Source organism: Anolis sagrei, chromosome 1 (genome assembly GCF_037176765.1).
Source record: "Anolis sagrei isolate rAnoSag1 chromosome 1, rAnoSag1.mat, whole genome shotgun sequence".
NCBI classification, from domain to species: domain Eukaryota; kingdom Metazoa; phylum Chordata; class Lepidosauria; order Squamata; family Dactyloidae; genus Anolis; species Anolis sagrei.
In genome coordinates, this window is record NC_090021.1 from 321,983,919 (window position 1) to 322,010,458 (window position 26,540).

Consider the following 26,540-nt stretch of genomic DNA (forward strand, 5'->3'; position numbering starts at 1 on the left):
CTGCATGGCTGGGCCACAGGTTCTTCGGTGATGCCCCTTGTCACCACCAGCAAGCAGCTCTCTTCCCAAAGGCTTGGTGGTGACGTTACATTTCTTTTAATAAATCGTTTTTATTAATTAATTAGAAATGGAGATTAATTAATTGTACAATAAACAAATCTACAAATAAACTCTTGAGAGGAGAGCTATGACAAATCTCAATAAAATAATGAAGAGTAAAGACATCACACTGGCAATGAAGATCCGCATAGTTAAAGCAATGATATTCCCCGTAGTAACCTATGGATGTGAGAGCTGGACCATAAGAAAGACTGAGCGAAGAAACATAGACGCTTTTGAACTGTGGTGTTGGAGGAAAATTCTGAGAGTGCCTTGGACCGCAAGAAGATCCAACCAGTCCATATTTCAGGAACTAAAGTCTGATTGCTCACTGGATGGAAGGATATTAGAGGCAGAGATGAAGTACTTTGGCCACATCATGAGAAGACAGGAAAACTTGGAGAAGACAATGATGCTGGAGCAAATGGAAGGAAAAAGGAAGAGGGGACGAGCAAGAACAAGATGGATGGTATGCTTGAAGGGACTGGCTTGACTCTGAAGGAGCTGCGGGTGGCAACAGCCGATGGAGCTCTGGTGTGGGCTGGTCCATGATGTCACAAAGAGTTGGAAGTGACTGAATGAATAAACAATAAACGAATAAACACCCAATTTACTATCAATATACACTCATCAAACACACGAAAATACTCCTTCAAACATTTCTGGTCATACGGCTTAGTGTCCGACAGAACTTCACCAGAAATGTTAGGTTGCCAGCAAGCCTTTGGGAAAGAATGGCTTGCTGGTGGGTCCGTTGGTGGTGTGGACACTAGATCAGACTGGATCCAGCACAAACTATCTGTCCACAACTCCCAACACTGTGGGGTCCCTCCAGAGTTTCCAAAAATCCTATGTTTGTTCCATTATCATGGAGCAATGGATGGATGCAGTAAATGAGTTGTGAATCCAGCGCATCAGTCATGTGGATTCACTGCAGCATATGAGCGATGAGTCCACATTATTTTGGCTGAGTAGACATGGCCTTAGATTGGCTATTACTATAATGCCCCTTCCTGGCAGTAAAATCAATGAAACAATGACAAGAAAAAAATCAACCCTGCTTTAACATTGATCGCATATGCAGATAAAACATCCAATATTATTTCAAAAAGCATTTCCAGTATGCACTTTTGAGAGTTAGGAAACCAATGCATAGAAGCATTCTTGAGGAAGAAATTAAAAATTCTATTCTGTGTTGCAACAATATTTTATAAAATAATTTTGTGTGGCGAATGCACCCATGGCTATAAGTGGTTTTCCATTGTGCCCCATCGTTCCTTTCAAAATAACTGAAGGAAATAAAACATATTATTTGTAAACATTAACTGAACAGGCCGCTAAAGAAGTAAACATTAAAAATGCCACCTCGTCTTGCAGGAGCCTAGGCAAGGAACCAACTAGTGAGAATTGCATTTTTCCATCTCCTTGTGAAAATAAGATGAGGTATCAGAGGAGTTTACCATATGAAATGCTGGACAATTTTAGGACTATTAAGTGTCATTAAAGAATGTCCGTTGACTCATCACACTGAAGTGGAAAAATTAAAACATTTCACATTTTTGTAAGGAAATGGTTGGGCTTTCATGTAATCATACTGACTAATCTCAGTCTTAAATAGAGAGTTCAGAGTGTTTATTTTATTTTATGAGGCACAGAGATCAAATTCTTGTATACCTAGCTGTATAATCCAAGGCATGTTAGTAGAAATCCCACTGATTTGAATGGAAAGTACTGCCATAGTAAAGGTAAAGGTTTCCCCCTTGACATTAAGTCTAGTTGAGTCTGACTCATGGCTGGGGTGGTGGTGCTCATCTCCATTTCTAAGCTCAAGAGCTGGCGTTGTCTGTAGACAACTCCAAGATAATGTGGCCAGCATGACGGCATGGAGCGCAGTTACCTTCCCACAGAAACGGTACCTATTGATCTACTCACATTTGAATGTTTTCAAACTTCTAGGTTGGCAAAAGCTGGGGCTAACAGCAGGCGCTCACCCCATCCCACGGATTTGAACCACCAATCCTCCAGTCAGCACGTTCTGCAGCTTAGCGGTTTACCTGCTGCACCACCGCAGCCCCCTTAGACAGTGTGTATTTTGTTTTAATATGTGATGTATATTGTCTTGGATTCCATGTTGGGAGTAAGGCACAAATTATATAAGTAATCAAAAAGCTAAATAAATAAATAAGCAAACAATGGTTGCCTCAGAAGTTGGAAAAACTGGCCTCATACTAACATTAATTTTGAATGGTTAGGGAACATTATTTGGCTAATGATAAAATATTATGAAATACAGTTAAGAGAAAGAGAATGTATAAAAGTTACATTAAGAGAAAAATATTAGATTAATCAATTTGGATCAATTATATATATGCTATTAATTATTTATTTAATCCAGTTTTCTCCCAAATTGTACCTAAAGTAGCTCATACCATACTGTAAAGCTATATAGTTAAAAACAATCTGGAGTACAAAAAAGGGGCTGCGGTACCACAGTGGGTGAAACCTCTAGTTGCAGGAAATTTGCCGACCAGAAGGTTGGCAGTTTGAAGCTGTGAGTCAGGGTGAGCTCCCGACTGTAAGCCCTAGCTTCTGCCAACCTAGCAGTTCGAAAGCATGCAATGTGAGTAGATCACTAGGTACCACCTTGGCAGGAAGGTAAAGAGGCACCCCATGCAGATATGCAGACATGTTGGCAACACAATCGGAGATGTCTATGGACAACAGGCTCCTCGACATGGAAAAATTGAACAAGAGCCCCTCCCTTTGGCCAGAATTGAGTATCGCCTCCAGAAGCCGGAGATGGAAGAAAGAGGAAGGCCTTTACCTTTGCCTGTGTTGTATGTCATTGTTCACTGTGTGTAAAAGGCATTGGATGTTTGCCTCTTATGTGTATAATGTAATCTGCTCTTGAGTCCCTCTAGGGAGATAAAGCAGAATATAAATAAAGTGTATTATTATTATTATTATTATTATTATTATTATTATTAAATACAGTCTTCTTAAATAAAACAAATGAAAAGATCAGAAACTATTAAGTCAGTGGTTCTCAACCTATGGGTCCCCAGATGTTTTGGCCTACAACTCCCAGAAATCCTAACATCTGGTAAACTGGCTGGGATTTCTGGTAGTTGTAGGCTAAAACACCTAGGGACCCACAGGTTGAGAACCACTGTATTAAGTAAAACAATTAGTATTCATGTTTACATAATTAGAAAATTAAACTGTGGTCAAAATATTGATGTCATTGCAACTGAATTATTAAAACTGGTGGTAAAAGTGTGGTCAGAAAGATTTCAGGTTCATTTGGACATCTCACGATGGACAACAGCTTGTAGTTTACTTTCTGGTTAAATAAATTTCACCCCAGAGCTCAGAGATGAGTTGGCGACTGCTACTTTTGACTTCTGAGAATCTGTTTTTTCATCGATCTTTTTTTTAGTGGTTCTTCTCTACCGTGTTAGGTTATTCTTTGCTGAAGAAACAAACATTTTAGTTCTGCAACCCTCAAGGTTTTTCTGCTACTATCTTATCTTCTCTCATCTCCCTGTTTTTAGCTCCAGTCCTGTTTGTTCTCGCTCCTGGAGTTTGTTATTAGAGGAAGTCATAAATATTTTGTTAAGAGACCACTGGGAGAGTTTAAAGAATTTAGAAAAAAAACCCTTTCTTTTGTTTTGATAGTACTGCATGCAAAGTCATCCTTTGAAAGGAATTAAAGAATCCTATGGTCTAACAAATAAAATAGGTTATATTTATTTTTGAAGCATGCTTCCTACTACTGAACAGTTTTTTGTATTCTGAGATCTGATTGGTAGATGCAAAAAGGGCAGAGTGGTTTTGGAGCACCTTTATAACTAACCATTATTTTCAGCATAAACGTTTATGGGCTGGTTGTTGTTGTTGTTGTGTGCCTTCAAATAGCTCTCAACCTATGGCATCCCAAAGGTGACCCTATCATGGATTTTCTGAGGCTAAGAATGTGTAACATGCCCAAGGTCATCCATTGGGTTTCCATGACCAAATGGATTTGAACCTAGATCTTCAGAGTTGCAGCCCAACTCTTGGTTCTGAATGAATTAGTTCTGAAGGTGTCACAGACTGCTTCCCCATTTCCACTCAAATAGACTTACACAGCTACTACTCTGAAAAAATGATTAATAGATGTAATTCAGCTAACTTGGAAAACTATGCAGCAGAAAGGGCAAGAGGGAATTTATTGGGGATAGTTTTTAAGCTGAGAAAGTTAAATAACTCGGGGTTATTATGTGGTTTCTGGGCAATATAGCTGTCTGCTAGCATCATTTTCTCCTGACTTTCCTGCATCTGTGGCTAGCATCTTCAGAGGACCATCAGGAAAAAGTGCTGCTAGAACACGGCCACACAACACCCCAGTGACTCTGGCCATGAAAGCCTTCAACAATAGATTAAATAAATCCCCTTCTATGTTCCATGCTCCAAATTCTTCCTTCTACTTTTCTTCAAAAAATAAAACAGAATCAAGACTCAGATTCTATGCAATGTGTAGTTAATTGTTGAGAATACGACAGGAAATGTGTATAACGGATACGCATCAGTTTCACAATTCATGTTAGTTTAGTTTGTTTGGGATTGGGGCCATTCTAAAAACTCTAAAATATAAAAGTAAATAAGGTACAACACTAAAAAACAGGGGAATTCAAGACAAGAAACCATCAGGGTCAGCTAATCACCTCGTAACCAAGGATTCCCCCAGGCAGCCAGACCTTGAAACTGCTAGGCCATGAAATAAAAAAAAAAATAAATAAATTAATAAATTAATAAATAAACAAACCTCAAACAGACAAGAGTTCTTTCTCCCATCCTGGACAATCCACAGATATATAAACCCAATTTTCCTAGTTTCCAACAGACGTTACAACATCTGAGGATTCCTGCCATAGATGTAGGTGAAATGTCAGGAGAGAATGCTTCTGGAACATGGCCATACTGTCTGGAAAACTCACAACAACCCAATGATATTGGTCATGAAAGCCTTTGACAATACATAGAATTAATGCCATTTGAAATTTGGTGAGGCACCAGCACTCTTTGGCAAAAAAGACGGAAGACCTTGCAAAACTACAACTCCAGTGGTTCCATACCGTTGAGCCATGACGGTTAAAAGTGGTGTCAAATTGCATTAATTGTACAATTCAGATGCACCATAACTTTGGAAGCCCAGGAAGTTACTTTATATTGAGGCTTCATCTACATTGCAATAAAATGCAATTATGTTATTGCCTTATAATGGACAGTGTAAATTCGCATCGTGCAGTTCAATGTAGTTGATCTGCACTCTGAAACTGCATTCAGTCTCAACAGTATTGCGGTGTAGATGGGGCCTACAGTCAGACCAAAAGTTTGTTTAGTTCAGTGTTGTCTACACTGAGTGAAAATAGTTTTCCATTTTCAGGCAAATGTCTTTCCCAGCTGTGAAGAGATAGGAATCTGCATTTGGTTCTGAATGTAGACTGTTTTACAGTACACAATACAGTGTTCCCTTGCTACTTCACGGTTCGCTTTACGCAGACTCGCTGTTTTGCGGATTTAAAAAAAAAAGAATTTAAAATATTTACTCATTCCGTAGGTGGCATGAGCTGCGAGTGGACATGCTTTGTCCACCTCCTCGTTCGGGCAGGGATGCAGCCCGCTGGAGGCCCCGATGCCACCCCAACAACATCCAATAATGAATAAATATTACTATTAATATAGTGTCCCTACTTCATGGATTTTCACTTATTGCGGATGGTCCTGGAGCGTAACCCCTGTGATAAATGAGGGAACACTGTAATACCACTATAATTTGATTGGTTTCCCCCTGTAATTTGCAGTTTAGGGAGCAGCATTTTAAATTCTCACCCAGGGAGTTCAAGAGTCTCAACGAACAACATATTTTTGAATTCCATGTGACCCAACCTTGGCAGTTAGATGGGGAATGACAGTTCTATATTTATTTATTATGAAATGGCCCTTTGACTATATGATAAGATATCTCAGTAATACTGAAGTCACGCCATCAACTACCAGTTTGTTTCCAGGCACACATTTCTGTGTTGACATTGTTCAGTACAGCACAGACATATACCCCAGGCCAGAAGCTAGGATAAATGAAGGACCCACATAGCAAAAAATCTTCATTAGTGCTCTTCTTCTGTTATAGTGAAATGGATGGAGACTAAGGCCCCACTACACTGCCATATGATACAGTTTCTGAATACAGATTATCTGCTATGAACTGGATTATATGAGCTTACCCTATATGGCAGTGTAGAGTCATAGAATCCAGTTCAAAGCAGATAATGTAGATTCAGGATCTGGATTATATAGCAGTGTAGATTCAGCCTAAGAAGAGGGTATTTTTAGTGGTGGCACCATTTTTATGGTTTCCTACACCTAACAAAATATGGGAAGATGTCAGGGCAACATCTCGAAGATCTCCAAGTAAGCACATTATTTTGACACAGTCCAGAATATAACTAAGGCCTTTTATCTTATTTTACAAACATTTCACCTTTCAGCGCCGCTCATTTTCTACAGAGAGGAATATTGTGCAGAAAGGGGCTGTTGGACTTGAGATTTGTTACTCTTTCATCTGTACTTGAGCTTCTGATGGGCCCTCTGTATTGACTGAATGATTTACAGTACTTATATTGTACTCTTCTCACCCCTAAGGGCGGATCACAGAACACGTATATGGCAAATATTCAATGCCAATTATACAATGACAAGACGGACAACAGATAGAGGTATATTTAGGCTTTTTCTCATCATTCAGCATCTTTTGGAGGCTGTTCTTGGTTCTGGCCACAGGGGTTGCTGTCACTCCATCTCCTTGCTGAAGAGCTTTCTTTGTCCATAAACTTTCTGCCTAAAATGCTTCCCCGCTTAATGCGGTTCCTATTAATCTACTCACATTGCTGTTTTCGATCCTAGGTGGCCAGGGCAGTTGAGCTGAAGGTCAGGAGCTCACCCTGACACAGCTTTGAACTGTCAACTTTTCAGTTGGCTGCAGAGTGATTAACCTGCTGTGCTAAAGCCGTATTGGTGCACTAGCTCCAGGGATTGTGATTGATGGTGATCAGGGAAGGGCTCTTGAAAGAAAGGAAGCAATGTTACATTTTCCCATTGTGAAAAAGTCTTTAAAACCCACTATTTCAAAGTCTCTTCACTCTTTTGGAATACAAAAAATGCAGGTTCCTGTTTTGCACAGAACATGAACTTTTCTGTTCAAAAAAATATCTGTGCAGGATACAACATTTTCTTCACGGAAAATTGTATTTCTGTTTTATTCAGGGAAAAATGTTTCCTGCATAAAAGCAACATGCGAGTTTGAACAAAGAATATGTCTTGAATCACAGATATTCTTCTTAGTTAAAGGTTCTTCCCATCAGATTTTCTTCACATTCAAAAAAACATGTTTTATGGAACATTTTTGTATATTATTTCTTTCTCTACTTGACAAAAATGCTTCCTTAGCCTCTGAATCTTGTGTCACTGTTTTAGTAAGATAAAAGCTACACAAATGCAAACACACTGAATCCTTGGAGTTTCAAAGGAGATGATTTCAGACAAATTTGCATCAAGTTCCTTGGCTTTCTTCCCATCATGTTCCCTGTCTTAAAAACTTCAGTAGATTGGATATTTCTAAACAAAGAATTTTTTCCATGAGGTGATGACAATTCATACGGCTTTAAAGAGATGGTTGTTTTAAAATTCTTTCCTTATATGGAAAGTTGCTCCAGACTTGGCTGTCATCACCAGTGAATATTTCTGCTTCCCTAGAAAAAAAGCATCTCCAGTGTTTGTAAAGATCTGGTGAGTAGATGATGTGCATAGTTTCCGATGTTTGCTTTTTACTTACAGTCTGGCAGGAGGATCTGAGAAGCCCATGTCGACTCAGGGTTGAAGTGGAAACCTTTAGAGTTTCACTTCTTGAAAGAAGCATGACATTTCTTGGGTGTTATGAATACTGGAAGGAAATGTCACCTTAGAGATTCTTTTGCCTCAAAAGATCACACGGTTTAGCCACATACATATTTGCAAATATGAAAGATGATCACGAAAGATAGTTTGGGGGTTAACACTTAGGCTGATAAACTACAATTTAATTTCATAGAAAGCAGGGCACACTATTGGTGTGAACATACAGCTTGGTTCTTCTTAAATTTGCCTGGAAGAACTTGTTAAAAATATTAACTCACCTGGTGCTTGAAAAGATTCCCTTAGAAGGCTGCCTTATTTCAGGCCATCTAGGCAATATTACCATCTCTGACCGGGAGTAGATATTGAAGATCTTGGGAAGGAATATTTCCCATTACCTGCTGACTAGCTTGTTTATTTATCCTCTTCTTGCTGCCTACCTAGCAATGCAAAGAACATGATTTTGTCACACTTCAGGGGCTTACCACATATATTTGTATATAGGTTGTCCTAGGCATGGTCAGACTTTTTTGCCTTGGAACCACATTGTGGGCCTGGCCGGGAGGACCAGGGTGGGAGGTAGGGCAGCCAGGCACATGCCCGGTAAGATGGGCCTGGGAGGGAGAGGGCCTAGGAGAGGGTGGGGCCAGGAGGGGCCAGAACCAGAAGCGGTCATCTTCAGGTTGTCCTCCTGGCATAAGGACGGGGCTGCTGATCCCACCCTTATGCCAAGAGGAAACAAAAACATGCAACGATTGCTCTTATTCTACTCCTCAATACTCTTCCCCCAATCTTCGGGCTGTCCCCTCAGCATTATGCCAGGAGGAGGGCAAAACAGGCGATGTCCAAGAGCGCTCCGGAGGGTTCTCAACAAGATCTGGTAATTGCTCCAATCCTACTCCTCAATACTTCTCCCCCAATCTTTAGACTGTCCTCTCGGCATTATGCCGGAAAGAGGGCTCTCAACAGCTGTGTGCCTTTCTTGAGCCATCCCATCGACACAAGGACTGGGCTGCTCGTTCCATCCTTATGCAGGGAGGACGGCAAGACATGCTGTGGCTGAGAGTGCTCCAGAAGGGTCGCAGCTGCTGCATGCCTTCCTCTCCCATCCTTCCTGCATAATGATGTGGTGGGCCAACACATCCTTATGCTGATAGGACAGGGAAAATGAGGAGGGCCTGAGATAAGCACCCAGGGGGCCACATCCAGCCCTCAGGCCTTAGTTTGCCTATGCCTGGCTTGACCTCATGTATAAATCCAGGGTAGGTTTTGAAGCCAAAATTATGAATTTTGGTATGACTCATGAATAAGCTGAGTATTATTCTATTGAAAGGGAAAGCACCAATGCTGTCTCGGGTCACTACCAGTGCTATTTTGCCATCAAAGTATTCAAAAAAGTCAGATGTGGCACCACATCAGAGAGAGCAAAGGGATCGGTACTTCTTTAAGGTTCTTGTACGATGGACTAAGCTCTTGCCTTTCACCACTCTACTCAGAGAAGGAGATGGTTCCATTCTTTGATAAAAGTTAAGGTATAATGCTCCAATTGACCCATGGATAAGTCGACCCATTTTTTGGGGGTTGATTTTTTGTCTATAATTTCTAGACTTATACATAAATATTTAAGTTATACACTATCTGTTGAAAAGTGGTTTTGTGGATGATGAGTTGTCCAAATCACTATTAGTGTTGATGCAGGAATCCCACTGTTGATTATAGAATTCTGCAGGAAGCCATAAACATCTGGGTTCTGTATTGATGTAAACATATATATGGCACAAAACTGATTTCCAAGCTTGATTTGGGCATTGCTGGGCATGACATCTTATGTGAAAAGGATTTTTAAGTGATTTTTTTGGTTTTTTTTTTTTTACAGTAGATTAACTGAATGGGCAGGACTCTGTTGAACAGTTAAGTTGAAGCTCAACAAGTTTGAATCTTAATTCGATGCCACCCATATTGCTTTGGAAAGGCAAGCTCAGACGATACTCATAGTTTCAGATTCATACTAAACTGGCTGCTTTAGGGCAGTGGTTCTTAGTGTGTGGCAAAATCTCAGAATCTCTGAGCATTGTTAAATCTGCAGAAGAATGGGTGAAACTGGAGAAATATGGGAAGTGCTGGATTCTGCTTTCCCTCTATGGAAATTGCCTGACAAATTGATATAACAAGACTTTTCTCATTTCCATATGGTCATTTTGATTTACTGTTGATGCAATGTGTAAATAACTCATGAATGAGTGACTGTATTATATGTATTGCTTTTGTGTGTCATTTTTTTCAGTTGTTGGAAGCTGTCACTTTCTAATCAGATGCAATATACATCCACTTAGAAAACTTTAAATAGCAAATAGTACACATTATACAAAATGACAGTGAAATGTAATTGCTGATGATTCACATAAACTTACATTCATCTTTACCTGTTTATTTATGCTCCATTGCCTTTAAAAGCCAGAAAAAGGTATCAAAGACAGCTTCAAGCAGTGACATTTAAACTTGGCCTACACCTGTTAGACCGTTCCTCATTACAGTTTTACTATATGTTTATTTTGCATGCCTAATTGGAATAATTATGAATATTTGCTTGCTTTTGCACAGCAAATTTTTCATTATTTTTATATTGCTTTTTACCTGTAAGGATGAAGAGAGCTTTTAATTCAACAACTACAATATAAAGAGCTTCTTATTTTCTCTGTTTTGTTTATTACATTTATGGCTCACATTTCTTTGCATAGGCACCCTCTTTTATTCTCACAGCAGCCCTGTGAAATATATTATTTTCTTTCTCTTGTTCAATGGGAATATACTGCACCCCTATTAAAGCAGCTCCACTGGCTGCTGATAAGTTTCCGGCCCCAATTCAAAGTGCAGGTTATGACCTGCAAAGCCCTAAACCAGGGGTCCTCGAACTTTTTAAACAGAGGGCCAGGTCACAGTCCCTCAAACTGTTGGAGGGCCAGATTATAATTTGAAAAAAACATGAATGAATTCCTATGCACACTGCAAATATCTTATTTGTAGTGCAAAAAACACTTAAAAACAATACAATAATTAAAATGAAGAACAATTTAACAAATATAAACATTACTATTTCAATAGGAAGTGTGGGCCTGCTTTGGCTGTTGTTGTTGTTGTTGTTGTTGTTGTTGTATGCTTTCGAGTCATTTCAGACTTAGGTTGACCCTGAGCAAGGGCCGGGTAAATTACCTTGGAGGGCCATATTCGGCCCTCAGGCCTTAGTTTGAGGACCCCTGCCCTAAACGGTTCAGGCCCTGCTTATTTTCAGGATCACATCTCCCCCTATGAACCGATGCAGGCTCTAAGATCTGCTGGAGAAGCTCTCCTCTTGCTTCCACCACTGTCATAAGCACAGTTGATGACGGCAAGGGAGAGGGCCTTCTCGGTGGTGACCCCTCGTCTTTGGAACACCCTCCCCAGGGAAATTATGCAAGCCCCCACACTGTCCTCCTTCTGTAGGGATCTGAAAACCTGGATGTTCCAGCAAATTTTTGAGAATGATTAGTCCCAAGACCCAGTACCTAGGTAGCCAGAAAGCTCTCTGCCCTGCACTTCATTCACTTCCCCAGTCCTATGATATGCTGTTTGCACTATCTCTTGCCCAGCCCTTTTATAGTTGGCCACGTTCATCATGTAATTCTAGCCACTGGTCTGTTGAACCTCTACTGATGGAGCTACAATGAAATGGGTTTTTAATATTTTTATTTTCAGTGTTTAACAGGTATTTTATGATGGTTTTAGTTGTTGTTATTTTGTTCGTTAAATTAAACTAAGTTGTGTTATATTGTCAAATGTGTTTATTTTGATGTACCGTAAGTGTCTGTATGGTTTTCTTACAAGCAACTGAATGTTTGCCTTGTATGTTGGAAACCACCCAGAGTCCCTTCAGGGAGATAGGGCGGTATACAAATAATGCATTATTATTGTTGTTGTTGCAGAATATTATTATTCTGTGATGAGTATTCATTTCTTTTGGTTTTGTTTATTCATTTTGTAATGCTAGCACTGTCATTTATTTAAGAACCCCTTTCCCAGTAGTAGTTAGCCCTAAGAAAAATAATAAATGGATATTTGGAGAAGAGATGCTAAGAGGCATGTTGATCCCTGTATATATTTCATAATCTGTGGTGTGGTTTTCTGATTTTCAGAAAATAAAATAGCTTATTGATTGGCTTCAAAAGATCTTCAGATTTAATTGAGAAGATTATTCAATTAATGTCCATTCATCACTTGACAGTATTCAAGAATGATAAGAGAGGGACAATAAGAGGTTTTGGTTTTTTCAGGCACAAAGTTTTTTTTGTGAAGTAATTTTGCTATTTTTTCATACAATATCATCTGCCTATCCTAGGGAGTTCCATAATACTAACAATTAATACCTATAAAATATAACATTCATTTTCTATAGTTTATAGGTTGTGCTTGTATCAGATACAAGAGTGCTTTTGGTCCCATTGTGAAAATTTGTGGTCAAGAAATGAATATATCTACATTGCTTGGGATATTCTTGCAGTAAGTCTTGAGATAATTGGAAATGAATCTAGCTCTCTGTGGTGCTCCAGCAGTCCCTCCTATTTCTTCATCATGTCATTGACACCATGAGACCCCATTCCAAGATTTTATTCAATTTTTTATCATCCAAATGAGTTGAACTGCTTCTTCTAAGAATTTATAAGAGTTACAAGAAATAATACGATAGGGGTCTTTGGTTTTAACTTTTGACATTGGCCCAGTTCACTACTGGGATCGAGTATCTCAAGAACTTCTCTGAAATTGAATTTAGATACCCTTTTAAATCTGTTTTCTATTCCCAAGTGGAATGTTCTGCACAAGAATGAAGAATCTGTAGCAAAGGGCTTCTGGAAGTTAAAAACATCTACTACTCCCATCATGCTTCACCCTTGGCTAGGTTGGCTCTGTCGAAGGAGAATCAAAAACTTGGAGAAGACCATAGGTTCTCTCATGGTTTATTGCCTGGTGTCTTCACTGTTTAGCAAACATTATTTGAATGCAAGGAGACTTGGCAAATATAATATACAACTCTGTATTTGATACTAAGTGATTTTCAAAGTACAGGTAATTTTTATTTAATAATATCTTGTGTGTAACAAATCAGCATTTGACATATAATTTGTTATTGCAATAGTCATTGTACCAATGGTGTCTTCCAGAATGACTTACAATGGAAGTGTTGTTGTTCATTTGTTCAGTCATTTCCGACTCTTTGTGACTTCATGGACCAGCCCACGCCAGAGCTCCCTGTCAGCCGTCACCACCCCCAGCTCCTTCAAGGTCAATCCAGTCACTTCAAGGATGCCATCCATCCATCTTGCCCTTGGTCGGCCCCTCTTCCTTTTTCCTTCAATTTTCCCCAGCATCATTGTCTTCTCTAAGCTTTCCTTTCTTCTCATGATGTGTGAATCTCAGTTGAGTTCCTGCAAAAGCAGAAGCATTTTTTCACCTTCAGATCATTGGCCTGTGTACACACATTTTGCAATTCTTCAGCCTTAGTCAGTCCATGTGAGCAGATCTTGGTAACGCCTAATCTTGTAACCATAGCTCTGGGGCATGACATACTGGTGTTAAGTAATACTATGGCGTAAGCACAACTTGCGTTCTTAGTTCCACAGTGATTGAGGTAAACCAATGAACTTTTCATGATTCCTCGTATGATGGTCTTATGCTTTGAGAAATCATGCCTGAGGCTGAGCAGAGGTAATGATTTTATTAGAAAACCAACCATGCTATTCATGATAGTTCTAGGATTTCTTGTTCCTTTAAAATTAAAAAGTTGCTTATGTTTTTTTAATACCCACATTATTTTCCCTTAAGAGCAGTTTTGATGGAATATAAAACAAGTCAAATTATTGTTACAAGATGGAGTTCCCTATTGGCGAGAGAGCATGGGTAGAAAGAGCACTCCAGATGTCTTTGCTTAGAATCGTAACAATTGAAATAGGGATGAATTGGGCAAAAATGTAATATAGTGGGCCCTTCGGTATCTTTTGTGATTTTATTCTAGGACTCCCATGGATAGCAAAACCTGTGTATGCTCAAGTCCCATTATATACAGCAGTGGTTCCCAATCTTTTTTTGACTGGGGACCACTTGACCAGGTACTTCTTGACCAGGGACCACTTTGACCAGGAACCACTCTCCAACATTAGTACCAAAAGGGTTACAAATCGGTTTTTGTTCAGCTAGATATTCTGTTTGGGGTGCTGATTCAGAAAATTGCATTAGCTAGACCACATCAGTTCAGGTTTCTGATACAGAACATATGCCAAAGTTAGCAACATGGAAAGAGTGGCAGACGACGCGAAAGGAGTGGAAATAAACAAACAAACAAAGAGAAAGGAGGATTGCGGACCAGATTTTCATCCTCACAGCCCACCGGTGGTCCGAGGTCCACAGATTAAGAACCACTGATATACAGTACTATAATAAAATGATGCCGCTAATATAAAATTGTGACATCAAAGTTTGCTTTTTTGAATTTTGGGGGGAATATTTTCCAACCATGGATGGGTCAATCAGTGGATTCAGAATCTGTGAATTAGGGCGGGGAGATTGCATACAATCTTAGACAAAAATCTTATCAAGTGAAGGTTTAGCAAAGCTTTTCACTGGGTTTTTCAGTTCTGCATAGGATTGTGTTTACCTAAACATCTTTTCAATCCTTTCCCATATTGTTTAGAGCAGCTGGTATTACTTTGTTCTGATGTATTCCAGGAATGTTGCTCTGCAGCTCATTCCCAGCTTTCTCACATGCATATAATTGTCCACTGATTGTCTAGCATGCTAACATTGAAAATAACTGTTTTTGTAGCCCCCCATCCTTCCTCTTCTGTTAAGGCCACGTTTTCATATGTTCCTTATTCCTTATGTTTCATAGAGTTACCAATTTGTTCCCATGACCGCATGTTGTCTTCTGACCTAGAATGTTCTGCATTGCTCCTTGCGCTGTGGCGCTGTTGCTAGGCAGTTCTGGCATGGCCGTTCGCATGCTTCATTTCCCAACACTTTCAGCTTTCCTTAGCCTCATCTCACTCAGCACTATTTCTGAAATCTGACTTTGCTAATTTAGCCCTTTTCAAGCCATGCCATTCAGGCAGAAACAGTGTAATCCTGCCCTATGTTAAACCCCTTCATATGCCAAGATGCTGGATGTTTTAGGGATGTTTAAATGCCATGGCAAATAATTGGGAAAGATGAGAAGAAGCAAAATCATGGAGTTGGATAGGATTTCTACATGGTGAGGTGACTGCTTGGGAATCCAAACAGCTTCTAAATGGGATTGTAAAACCCAGGATAAGGTACTAGGCTTGTTTATACACAGAAGATAAGACTTTTTAATGGTTACGAATCATGATGGCAAGATTAGAGTGAACGTGTTTACAAATTCAAGCTGTATATCACTAATATAGTAGAAGAAGCCAATTTGATTTTGTGTTTTGCTTGGGTTCTTTGGATAGGCATTTGGCTGCTCACTGGAAGCAGGACGTTGGAGTAGATTGATCTGATCTTTTAAATTCTTTAACTAGTGGTTCCAGCATGGGAAGGAAGCTGTCCTATATTAGCCAAAAACTGTGGTCCATTTAGGTTAATACAATCTACACCAGTAGTTCTCAAACTTTGCTCCTCCAGATGTTTTGGACTTTAGCTCCCACTATTCCTAACAGCTGGTAAGCTGGCTGGGATTCCTGGGAGTCCAAAACAACCACCCGGCGGAGCATTATTCCTCTGATCTACACTGATCTACACAGTAGTTGTCAATCTAGGATCTCCTGATGTTTGATTTCAACATCTGTAGAGCCAATGTTAGAAATTACAGTAGACCCTCAGCTTCCAGTGGTGTTAGGAATGCAAGACTTTGGCAACAATGGAAAATCTACAAATTAAAAATGCTATTTTTAAAACTGATAGAACAACTATTGAGGACCGTAGAATTGCCCGGGAGAATCTCAAGATTCCTAGAAAAGTATTCGCTTTAGAAGAGGGGTGTCAAACTCATTTTCATTGAGGGCTACACCATCCTTATGGTTGCCTTCAAAGGGCATTTGAATCTGTGGTCGAAAAATCCATCGATATAGAGGGCCAACCATAATTGTTTTACATAGTTGTCATTGCTCTTTCGTTTTTACCCAGTTTGGGTCCCCAGAAGTTATTGGATGACAGTTCCTATCACTTTTGATTATCTACCATTTGTGGCTGTGAGGTTGGAGAAAAGGAGATTTTAAAGTCAGGCATCATATCCACAACCCTTGTATGTAAATTCAAACCCATTCTCTTGTCTAACAGAACAAACTGCAGTCTTCCAGATGTTACAGTATCCTAACTCCCATCAGCTCTAGACATGATGTCTAATGATGAAGAATACATGAGTTATAGCCCGGCATCTGGCGGGCCATGAACTACTTCATCACACTATTTATTTACAGTATTTCTATACCGCTTTTCTCACCCCTAGTGGGGACTCAAAGCACTAGAGAATTAATCCACTTTAAATCTGGTTTTTGCCTCCTGCAGAATTCTGGGGGTGTAGTTTAGTGAGAAAATGTGGAGGCAGGGACAGACTTTGTATTTCTAGGTGTAAAGATTACTAAAGATGCAGACTGCAGCCAGGAAATCAGAAGACGTTTCCTTCTTGGGAGGAGAGCAATGACCAATCTCGATAAAATAGTGAAGAGTAGAGACATCACACTGTCAACCAAGATCTGCATAAAGTGATGGTATTCCCCATAGTAATCTATGGATGTGGGAGCTGGACCATAGGGAAGACTGAAGGAAGGAAGATAGATGCTTTTGAACTGTGTTGGAGGAAAGTCCTGAGAGTGCTTTGAACCGCGAGAAGATCCAACCAGTCCATATTTTAAGAAATAAAGCCCAACTGCTCACTAGAGGGAAGGATATTAGAGGAAAAGATGAAGTACTTTGGCCACATCATGAGAAGACAGGAAAGCTTAGAGAAGACAATGATGCTGGGGAAAATGGAAGGAAAAAGGAAGAGGGGCCAACCAAGGGCAAGGTGGATGGATGGTATCATTGAAGTGACTGGCTTGACCTTGAAGGAGCTGGGGGTGGTGACGGACAACAGGGCGCTCTGGAGTGGGCTGGTCCATGAAGTCACAAAGAGTCTTAAATGACTAAACAAATGAACAACACTTCCATTGTAAGTCATTCTGGAAGACACCATTGGTACAATGACTATTGCAATAACAAATTATATGTCAAATGCTGATTTGTTACACACAAGATATTATTAGATAAAAATTACCTGTACTTTGAAAATCACTTAGTATCAAATACAGAGATATATATTATATTTGCCAAGTCTCCTTGCATGAATAAACAACAAAAGTTTAGTGAGACTGTTAAAGGCTCCTCCCTAAACTACAAACCTCAGAATTCTGCACCAGACAGCAGAATTCTGGATACTATGAGGTCCATAGTATGACATGGAGGGCTGGATTTGGCCCATGGGCCTTGGGTTTGACACATGTGCTTTAGAAATCTCTAGGTCTTTTGGTGAGGCTCTATGTTCATCCTTGGTCAGGAGCTGACCACAGAATCATTCTGGAGGACCTAAGGATTCCTAGAGAGAACATATTTATCAAATTGGTGAATATTCAAATCAGTAAAAGTCAAACCCACAAATACGAGGAACTGGCTGTACTTCCCTATTTGTTAAAAGCAATCCTTTTTGAGTTTCAGACATTGCTATTTTCTAGTCCTACCTTCCAATGGCAGGATTGACCCTGTTACCAACTGGGCGCAAAGCTTTACCCCAGAGCTATTCCCCTTTTTCTCTGTGTGTGATTTCTCCTTATAGCTGCTGTCTTTCATAACACATTGCGTATCCAAAATAATCTTGATGAATTTAGAACTGATTCAGCTCACGCTCCAATTATCTAAATGAACAGGGCTTAAATATGCTGGATCATGTCCTCGCTTTGCGGGGGCCTAATGAAAATCCTATTCAAACACCGGCATCCTCTTCTCTGCAGTCTTTCTCCTGCTTCTATAAATACTTTTATTGTTTGCATTTGCAACAGAAGAAGAAAAAAGAAGGAAGAGCACCCACACACGTCAGGAATCAGAGGTGTTAACTGCTGAGCATGTCAGGGTTCTGCATGTATGGCACCGATTTGGCATGAATAACAAAGATATCCGCCTGTATTCTTGGACTATGCTGCATTAATCAGACTTGCTGGAATGATCACATGGTATTCTATTGCCTTTCCCTGCGAGCTGCTGCTTGTCAGCAGCTGGCTGAGCTGCGGGCTCCAGGCCAGTATCTGCAGCCCCTTTTCTCTCCAAATGCCGCTCTCCGTGATGCCTGTAGCTTGACCAACTCAATGTTTTTCCTGCACTTTATGAAGATTGGGTTGTTTGCAGACCTCGAGGCCTTTGTCTTATCTTCTAGGCCATGTATGCTTTTGAAGAATTCAGGTAAGCTCTCCGTTTCGTTGCATCAGCATGCTTGCCTTCCCTCCCCCCTTTCCCCCTGTGCTTCTTGTGAGAATTTGGACGTTTAATGTCAGGCTGTTTTCACACTGTAAAAAAGGCTTCTTCCGAGACACAGACTTCTGATTTTGCATGGGAATCGTAACCCTTCTCTGGCATTTGGGAGGTGGGTGTGTCAAGCATGAAATGCAGGTAAACAATGGCTAACTGCATGATGAAGTATATAGATGAGCAATAGCATTTTTTAAAATATATTTTGCTGGATTGGGTGGGTTTTTAAAAAAGCATTGTTGCAGCGTAAATCTGCTTGTACAGTCTGGAGCTGTATATAAAAAAATGTGCTGTGCTGTCAGGAAAAAATGAAAAGTACCACTGCTATTTTTGGTGCATGACAGATGCTTCTCCTCTGTAAAGAATACAGAATATGATAGTTAACGGGCAAAATATTGATGCTGGGATCATACATGGAATGTGATGGGGAAGCTGTTGCACAAGAGATAGATATGTCTGCTGCTTGGGGTTTCATAGCTGCAGAATTTCATCAAACTCTCTTGGTAAAAATCAGATGCTCTAATCATACCACTGCAGGTATTTTGCTTTGGGTGAAAATGTCAGTATTATGTGCAGAAAAGCCAATATGTTATTTCATAGCCTGTTCCAAATTTATCATTGTGAGAGGTTTGTGGATTGTCTGCCAGATTATCTCTTTTCCTATGCAGTCTTTCTGGATTTACAGAATTTAAGGAAAAACCCTAGTATTTTCTTGTTGGAAACAAAACCGTATCCTGTAAGATTTTCTGACCTTCAGTGGTCTTTCACTTTTTTTAATGAGCCATTTCCTCTGTTGGGGTCATGTCTGCATTTTGTGTTGTTTCAGTAATATTATTTTTAGAGTTTGTTTGTGTGGGAAAAGAATTGCTTACTTACACACATAATGAGATTGAGGGGGAAAGAACTGAATTTTCTTATAGGGGCTGATTCATTTTTTAAAACTATTTTTAATATGAAGCATATTTTTATGTCAAATAGAATAGCAATTGGAGGTTTTATGTTTGCTTATCAGAAGTATTCCTGATGTTGATTATTAACACACATCTATTTTAATTTCTATTTAATGCAGAATGCAATGTAAGAAGGAGCTTGTAGGAACCACTACCATCTTGGTAGATGGAGGATTTTCCAAACGCTAGTGTGGTACTGAATTAAAACTGCAGTCATCACAAGAATAGGAGCAAATTTTGAGGAGGGCAATTACTGTCACCAAGTGAAGCTGCAAATATAGATGAGATGCCAAGCCTACTGTCTTTTTGTGCAGTCATCCTACGTAGATAGGAGGCGAAGTGATGGAAAAGCGATTCTCTGATTGTCTCACACAAAATATTTTTATATGCCATCTTATAGAGGGCAAGGCCCAGATATATTTATTTGACAGCCTTAGTTAATCTCTAAGATATGTCAGTCAAGATATGTGCTTTCTTATGAGCCACGGAGCAAATTTTTGGATTCCGTTTCCCTTGCGTATCTGTTTTTCTTTTGTTAGTAAGGTTTAATTTGGAAAACCAAAATAGTAGCTGATACTGTTCACCATATATAGCTGTTACCATGATAAATCTCTAAGCACAGAAGAGATGAAAGAAGTAGAAATTTTGGCATTGTGATAATTTTGTTTTAACCTACATAGACTTGACAGAATGAGAAAAGTAACAGATGTGCAAAGGAAACACAAATGGCTATAGGGGAAAATATTCAATTTAATTTAAATGCAGTCATCATATCCAAAGTGCATAAAAGACATGAGAAAATCCAGCTGCATACAATATATTATTAGTAGATTGTGGGAATGCTGTAGATGTCATTTATCTGGATCTCAGCAAAGCATTTAATAAAATCTCTCATAATATTTTGTGTAGCAAAATGATTAAAGGTGGACTAGGCAGGAATGTTGTTGGATGAATCTGTTAGAAAACCTTGCTCAAAGAGTTGTCATCAATGGTTGCTAATCAAACTGGCAAGGTTTCTGCCCTAGGGCCACTATTTTTCAGTATTTCTTATCAATGACTTACAGATGAATGAGAGAAGGAATATTTATCAAGTTTGCAGGTGACACAAAACTTGGAAGGGTGGTTCACACATTGGAAACCAGGAACAGAATTCCAAAGGACTCAGATAAACTTTAAAAATGGGCAGAAATTAATTAATCAAATTCAGTAGAGACAAATTTGAAATCCTATATTTAGGCCACAAAAAACCAAATGCACAGGCCTAGGAGGGAGGATATATGGTTCAGCAGTTTAATGAATGCCCCCATCCTATACAAAAAGGGTTTTGGGATGGTTGTCAATCTTCTGGAAATACTTTAGTTGGAGATCCATTATTATTATTATTATTATTATTATTATTATTATTATGAACTTTATTTATACCCCGCCTTTCTATCCTTAGGGACTCAAGGCATGTAACAATCCCACACTTTGGTTGAACTTGATGTCTAAGAAGATCCTTTATACTCTATGATGAATTAGAAACTTCTGCATTGCTAACCTTTTATATCTGAACTATGAAGCTAGGGTTCCATAGTAGTATTCTAATTCACCCAACTATGCCTTTGGGAGTCAGGAACAAAACTGCACAACTGGTCTAGGTTGCAGTTCTGTCAGCTTCAATCAAAATACTCTTTCAAAATGAGGAGATGCTGGTGGAAGCGTCAGCGGTAGCCCAGTAGTGCCCAGCAGTTCTATCAGCCAAGCTTGGAACTAGCACCCATGGAAGTAGCTACTACTCAGCCTGCAAAATAAGTGCAAGCAAGCTTTTTCTGAGCAGGCTGAAGAAGAGTTAACCATTCCAGCTTTTATGGACCTGCAAAGAGTGAGGACTCAGCTATGCAGTGCTTCAAGACTAGCTGAGAAACAAGCCAGCAGCAGATATCACATGAGAACTTCTGATTTAAGGAATTCAAGAGAGGCACCTAGTTGCTGGTTGCAAAGTCAGTTCTAGAAGCTATGGTCTCAAACTCTTGCTATCTTGTATTCCTGAACTCTGGACTTACCTTTGGACCCTAGCTTACGAATTCTAATTCAGCTTTGTACTCTGGACTCTCTAGTATTCGGTTTACGGCCCTGGAACTGACATTTGACTTCTGTGTTGTGTTGTCCTGTTAATGCTTGCCTTTCTTTTGGACGATCAGCTTGACCTCAGACCATTGATTAATGCTCTGCTGGTATTTGGGGATTGAGGCTTCTGACAATTGGGCTATGACTCTGGAGATCAGGATTTGAATCCCAGTTTGGCCATGGGAAAGTCACCTTCGCTCATCCTCAGATGAAGGCAATAGCAAGCCTCTTCTGAACATATCTTCCCTAGAAAACCCTATACATCTCCTTTAGGATCACCATAGGTCGGAGTGCCTTGAAGGCGCATAACAACAACAAACATCAAGTTGATAAATTCACATTCTTCTTTGTTTAAACTTGTGTCCATTTCTTCCTTCCTTTTCTGGTGTCTCCTCTGCCTGAAAATTACATTGTAAATGCCCCAGGAACAGTGATTTGTCTTCTTCTAAGTTGTAAAGCATGATGCATTTTGATTGTACCTTATAGACAATAATGACAACAGTTTTGCTGAGTGTGATATAGTGTGGAGATATTGGGTCAAAGGTTTCAATCAATAAAAGAGTGGCAAAACCACATGAAGAGATGCATAGAATTCAAATCAATGAGTAATCTAGCAAATAAATTAGGACTGTATGTTGGGACACAGCACTGTTTTGAAATGTTCATGCTTTTTTGGGAGGAGAGCATCTGAGAGGGAAAAGTAAATAGATGGAGAAGGGATGCCTGTGGATCCCGCACCCCCTTACAATCTATCACTCTAGTTTTATGCATGCTTCTCTAACGGAAAAGTAGATTTTATGGGAAGGATTGAAGTGAAGAGTAAGCAATCTGTGTCAATCACTCTTCCATATTCTTATTGGTTTTGTCCGTAATATACTGTACTGGTTACTCTTCCATTAGCTTTAGCTGGAAAAATGTACTCCCTGGGAATATATTTTATTGATCTGTTTACTGGATGCAGATCAGGTCTGGGCAAACCCTGGTCCGTGGCCTGGATGTGGCTCCTTGGGCTCTTGCCTCCGCCCCAGTTCCAGCTGTGTGTCACAGCTCCGGTGCCAGCCCTCCTGAGAGCTCTGCACAGCCGTGTGCCAAGTCCTTCTCTTTGCGGGAGGACATGGTTGGCCACCATGTCTTCGAGCAAAGAGAAGCGCCCTGAGGGATGTGTGGCTGTGTGGGACACCATGTCTTCCAGCGAAGAGAAGCTCACTGAGGGATGTGTGGCTGTGCGGGACTCTCTCTCAAGAGAGAGAGCCTTGCACAACCATGTTTCAAGCCCTCTTCTTGGCCTCCATGTCCTTCTGTGAAGAGGAGGCCCCTGTAGGCACACATAGAATCATAGAGTTGGAAGAGACTTCATGGGCCATCCAGTCCAGCCTCCTGCCAAGAAGCAAGAAAATCACATTCAAAGCACCCCTGACAGATGGCCATCCAGCCTCTGCTTAAAACCTCGGAAGAAGGATCCTCCACCTGATTCCATCTGAACATGAGGAAGAACTTCCTGACTGTGAGAGCCGTTCAGCAGTGGAACTCTCTGCCGCGGAGTGTGGTGGAGGCTCCTTCTTTGGAAGCTTTTAAACAGAGGCTGGATGGCCATCTGTCAGGGGTGATTTGAATGCAATATTCCTGCTTCTTGGCAGGGGGTTGGACTGGATGGCCCATGAGGTCTCTTCCAACTCTTTGATTCTATGATTCTATGATTCTACCACACAGAAACTTCCACTGCTGAACAGCTCTCACAGCCACGTGTGCCATCCTGCACCAACCACCTCCCGGCCTCCTCCCCTGGTGCCAACGCTTGGCCTCCCCTGGCTCGCCTGGCATGCGTCCTCCTTTGCAAAAAGTTTGCCCATGTCTGACGTAGATCCTACTGTCTAAAAATGGAATACATCTCAAAATAATATTAAATAAAATAACAGTACAATCAAAACACAAATACAGTAGTCTGCTGCTCCAGAGAGGCAGAGTGGTGTAGTAGTTTGAGTGTTGGACTACAACTCTAGAGAGCTTGGTTTGAATTCCTGTTCAGCCATGGAAACATGTTACATTCTCTCATCCTCAAAGGAAAGCAAAAATAGAATTCTTCTGAACAAATCTTGTCAAAATTTGATTTGGTTTGTTGTAGGTGTTGTAGGTACATCAACCCAGTGATTCCGGCCATGAAAGCCTTCGACAATACATTGAAAATTTGATTTGCCTTAGGGTTGCCATAGTCTTGAAGGCACACAACAACAAGAAGAGTCTAGGATCCAAAAGAGTGTATTCAACTTACAGGAATAGTAGGAAGAACTTTTTTTTAATTCTAAGAGCCGTTCAGCAATGAAATAGATTGCCTTCAGGGTGGGTGGACACTCCTTCAGGTTGAATGGGTGTCTTTGAGGAGTGCTTTAGTTGCATGGTAGGAGATGAATCTAGATGGCCTTTACGGTCACTTATGTATCTAGGATTCTAGGATTCTATTAAAACATGACATACTATTAAAATAATTAAACACAGATCTATAAGAAAAATGCAAAACCTAACTGGCAACCAATTCCTTCTTCAACAGCCAGTTGATAGAAGTCATCAAAGTCACAATACAATTTCCATATTCATGAAGGAAATGTTCCCGGACTTGCTGAGGATAAATGAAACCTTTGGATAATATTATTTAGAAAGGAAAGAATGACTAAATTACAAAGACAGGGATGTAGTCAGTGGTTTCCAAACATGGTTTTTCCTAGCATTTGGACTTCAACTCTTAGAAGGTTTGGCCAGCATGGCCAACAGTTATGAATTTTGGGCAGTGAAGTTCAAAACATCTGAAGGAGCAAAATTGGGAAGTGAATAAGTGAAACCATGAATGAGTAAAACTGCATCTATTTGTTCTGCAGATATGAGGCCCATACTGTAAACCCAAAATGCCCACTGGAAGAAGGACGGCCAGGAGTGAGACCTAGCGAGATAATCAATCTGTTTATTCACTTATGTAATCATTTATAATCACACTTTCCCTGAAACTGGAATTTTACCAAAACAAATGAATATAAAAGTGCATGCAAAGACATAAATAAAAAATACAAATGGTTGTTAAAGTGCTACTAAAGTATTCATAGAATTAAAATGCTTTAACAATCCTTAAAGATTAAAGATAATAGCCAGTCACTGGGTTGTTGTAGGTTTTTTGGGCTATATGACCATGTGGTAAAAGCATTCTCTCCTGACATTTCTCCTGCATCTATGGCAGGCATCCTCAGAGGTTGTGAGATCTGTTGGAAACTAGGAAAGTTGGGTTCATATATCTGTGGAATGTCCAGAGTGGGAGAAATAACTCTTGTCTGTTAGAGCTAGGTGTGAATGTTTCAATTGACCACCTTGATTAGCATTTTATAGTTTGTTCCTGCCTGGGGGAATCCTTTGTTGAGAGCTGATTAGCTGTCCCTGATTGTTTCTTGTCTGGAGTTCCCTTGTGTTTGAGTGTTGTTTTACTGTTATAATTTTAGAGTTTTTTTTAATACTGATAGCCAGATTTTGTTCATTTTCATGGTTTATTTATTATTTAATATTTATTGATTAACCATATTTATATACCGCTTTTCTCAGCCCGAGGGCAACTCAGGGCAGTTTACAAATGGCACAATTTGATGTCTACTATAACAAAGAACAATTAAAACATTTAACATAGATAACATTTGATAAAATAAAATAAAACCGATAAAAGTGTAAACCCATAGCATCTCATTACTAAAATCATTACCCAATCGCATTGTCCAGTCGTTCCGAAGATCAGAGTTTGTCTTCCTTTCTGTTGAAATTGTCCACATGCTTGTGGATTTCAATGGCTTCTCTGTGTAGCCTGACATGGTAGTTGTTAAGAGTGGTCCAGCATTTCTGTGTTCGACAATACAGTAGACAGTTTATAAAAGCCTGTTGGAACAGAAATGTTTGCACTTAATAGTGGAGGGAGCCACCCTAGCCTTTACTGAAATTCTGCTCTTCTATAAGTTATAGGAAACCAAAAGATATTTCCTAATTCTGGATTTTGTTCATTTTAGAATAGCCTTTGTTAGGCAAAAATAGACTGACCATCTATACACATAATAAAAGTGGAAAACAGTGAAAAATGTATATGTGTGTATGTGGTGGAGGTGTCCACTTACATAGACACCCTCCCACCTCCACAAACAGACTAAAGTTCCAAGTGCCGAGAAGCCTCCAAAGGCACTCCCTCCACTGACATTGCAGGTTATAGTGAGCGCCATGAACATGTAGCCCAGACGCTGACCATGTCCTCCACAAACATGACAGCCCACCACCCAAGGAATGCTTTCATTTGGGGAGAATTTCATCCTAGATTTGACATGTTTCTTCCACCGCAGGCAGGCATCCCAGGGTTCCTTGTGTAAAATTTGCATGACCATAACCCTTTCCTACGCTTTTCTGTGGCACACAATAAACAGAGAGGAATTGATCAGCAACTGAACAGGCACACAGATCCAAAATGGCCAATACTGGCAGGATTTGGGGGTGACTGCCCTTGACATATGGGAGTTATAGTTCACCGTTATCCAGAGGACACTGAACCCTGCTGCCCACAGATCTGGACCAAACTTGACACACACCCCCAACATGGCCAACTATGCATATAGGCCTGGCATAGGGAGGATTGACCCACGGTCCTGGGAATTGTAGTTCACCCACATCTTTATGTATTTTCTAATGTGAGCATGCATAAAAAATGAAATCAAAGATTGGCTTTTTCCTAATAAACAGTGTTACTTATTTTATTTTTTTTGTGTCGTGTCAGGAGCGACTTGAGAAACTGCAAGTCGCTTCTGGTGTGAGAGAATTGGCCATTTGCAATGGCGTTGCCCAGGGGATTCCCGGATGATTTGATGTTTTTATCATTCTTGTGGGAGGCTTCTCTCATGT

General features: G+C 40.0%; 1 protein-coding gene across 7 annotated transcripts in view; it reads left to right on the forward strand.

Moving 5' to 3' along the window:
- The window catches only part of EVL (Enah/Vasp-like), a 220,716-nt gene that overhangs the window by 24,448 nt on the left and 169,728 nt on the right, over positions 1 to 26,540 (forward strand). Inside the window, exon 1 of one of the 7 annotated variants that reach the window (XM_060755513.2) lies at positions 18,165 to 18,507. The exons of 1 other annotated variant lie outside the window; for it this stretch is intronic. In XM_060755513.2, coding sequence (XP_060611496.2) covers positions 18,485 to 18,507 — 23 coding nt within the window. In that variant the 5' untranslated portion in view covers positions 18,165 to 18,484. Of the gene's footprint in view, positions 1 to 18,164; positions 18,508 to 18,688; positions 18,715 to 26,540 lie in introns of those variants that run through there. 5 more of the 7 variants (XM_060755505.2, XM_060755549.2, XM_060755567.2 and 2 more) reach the window with 5 other exon arrangements.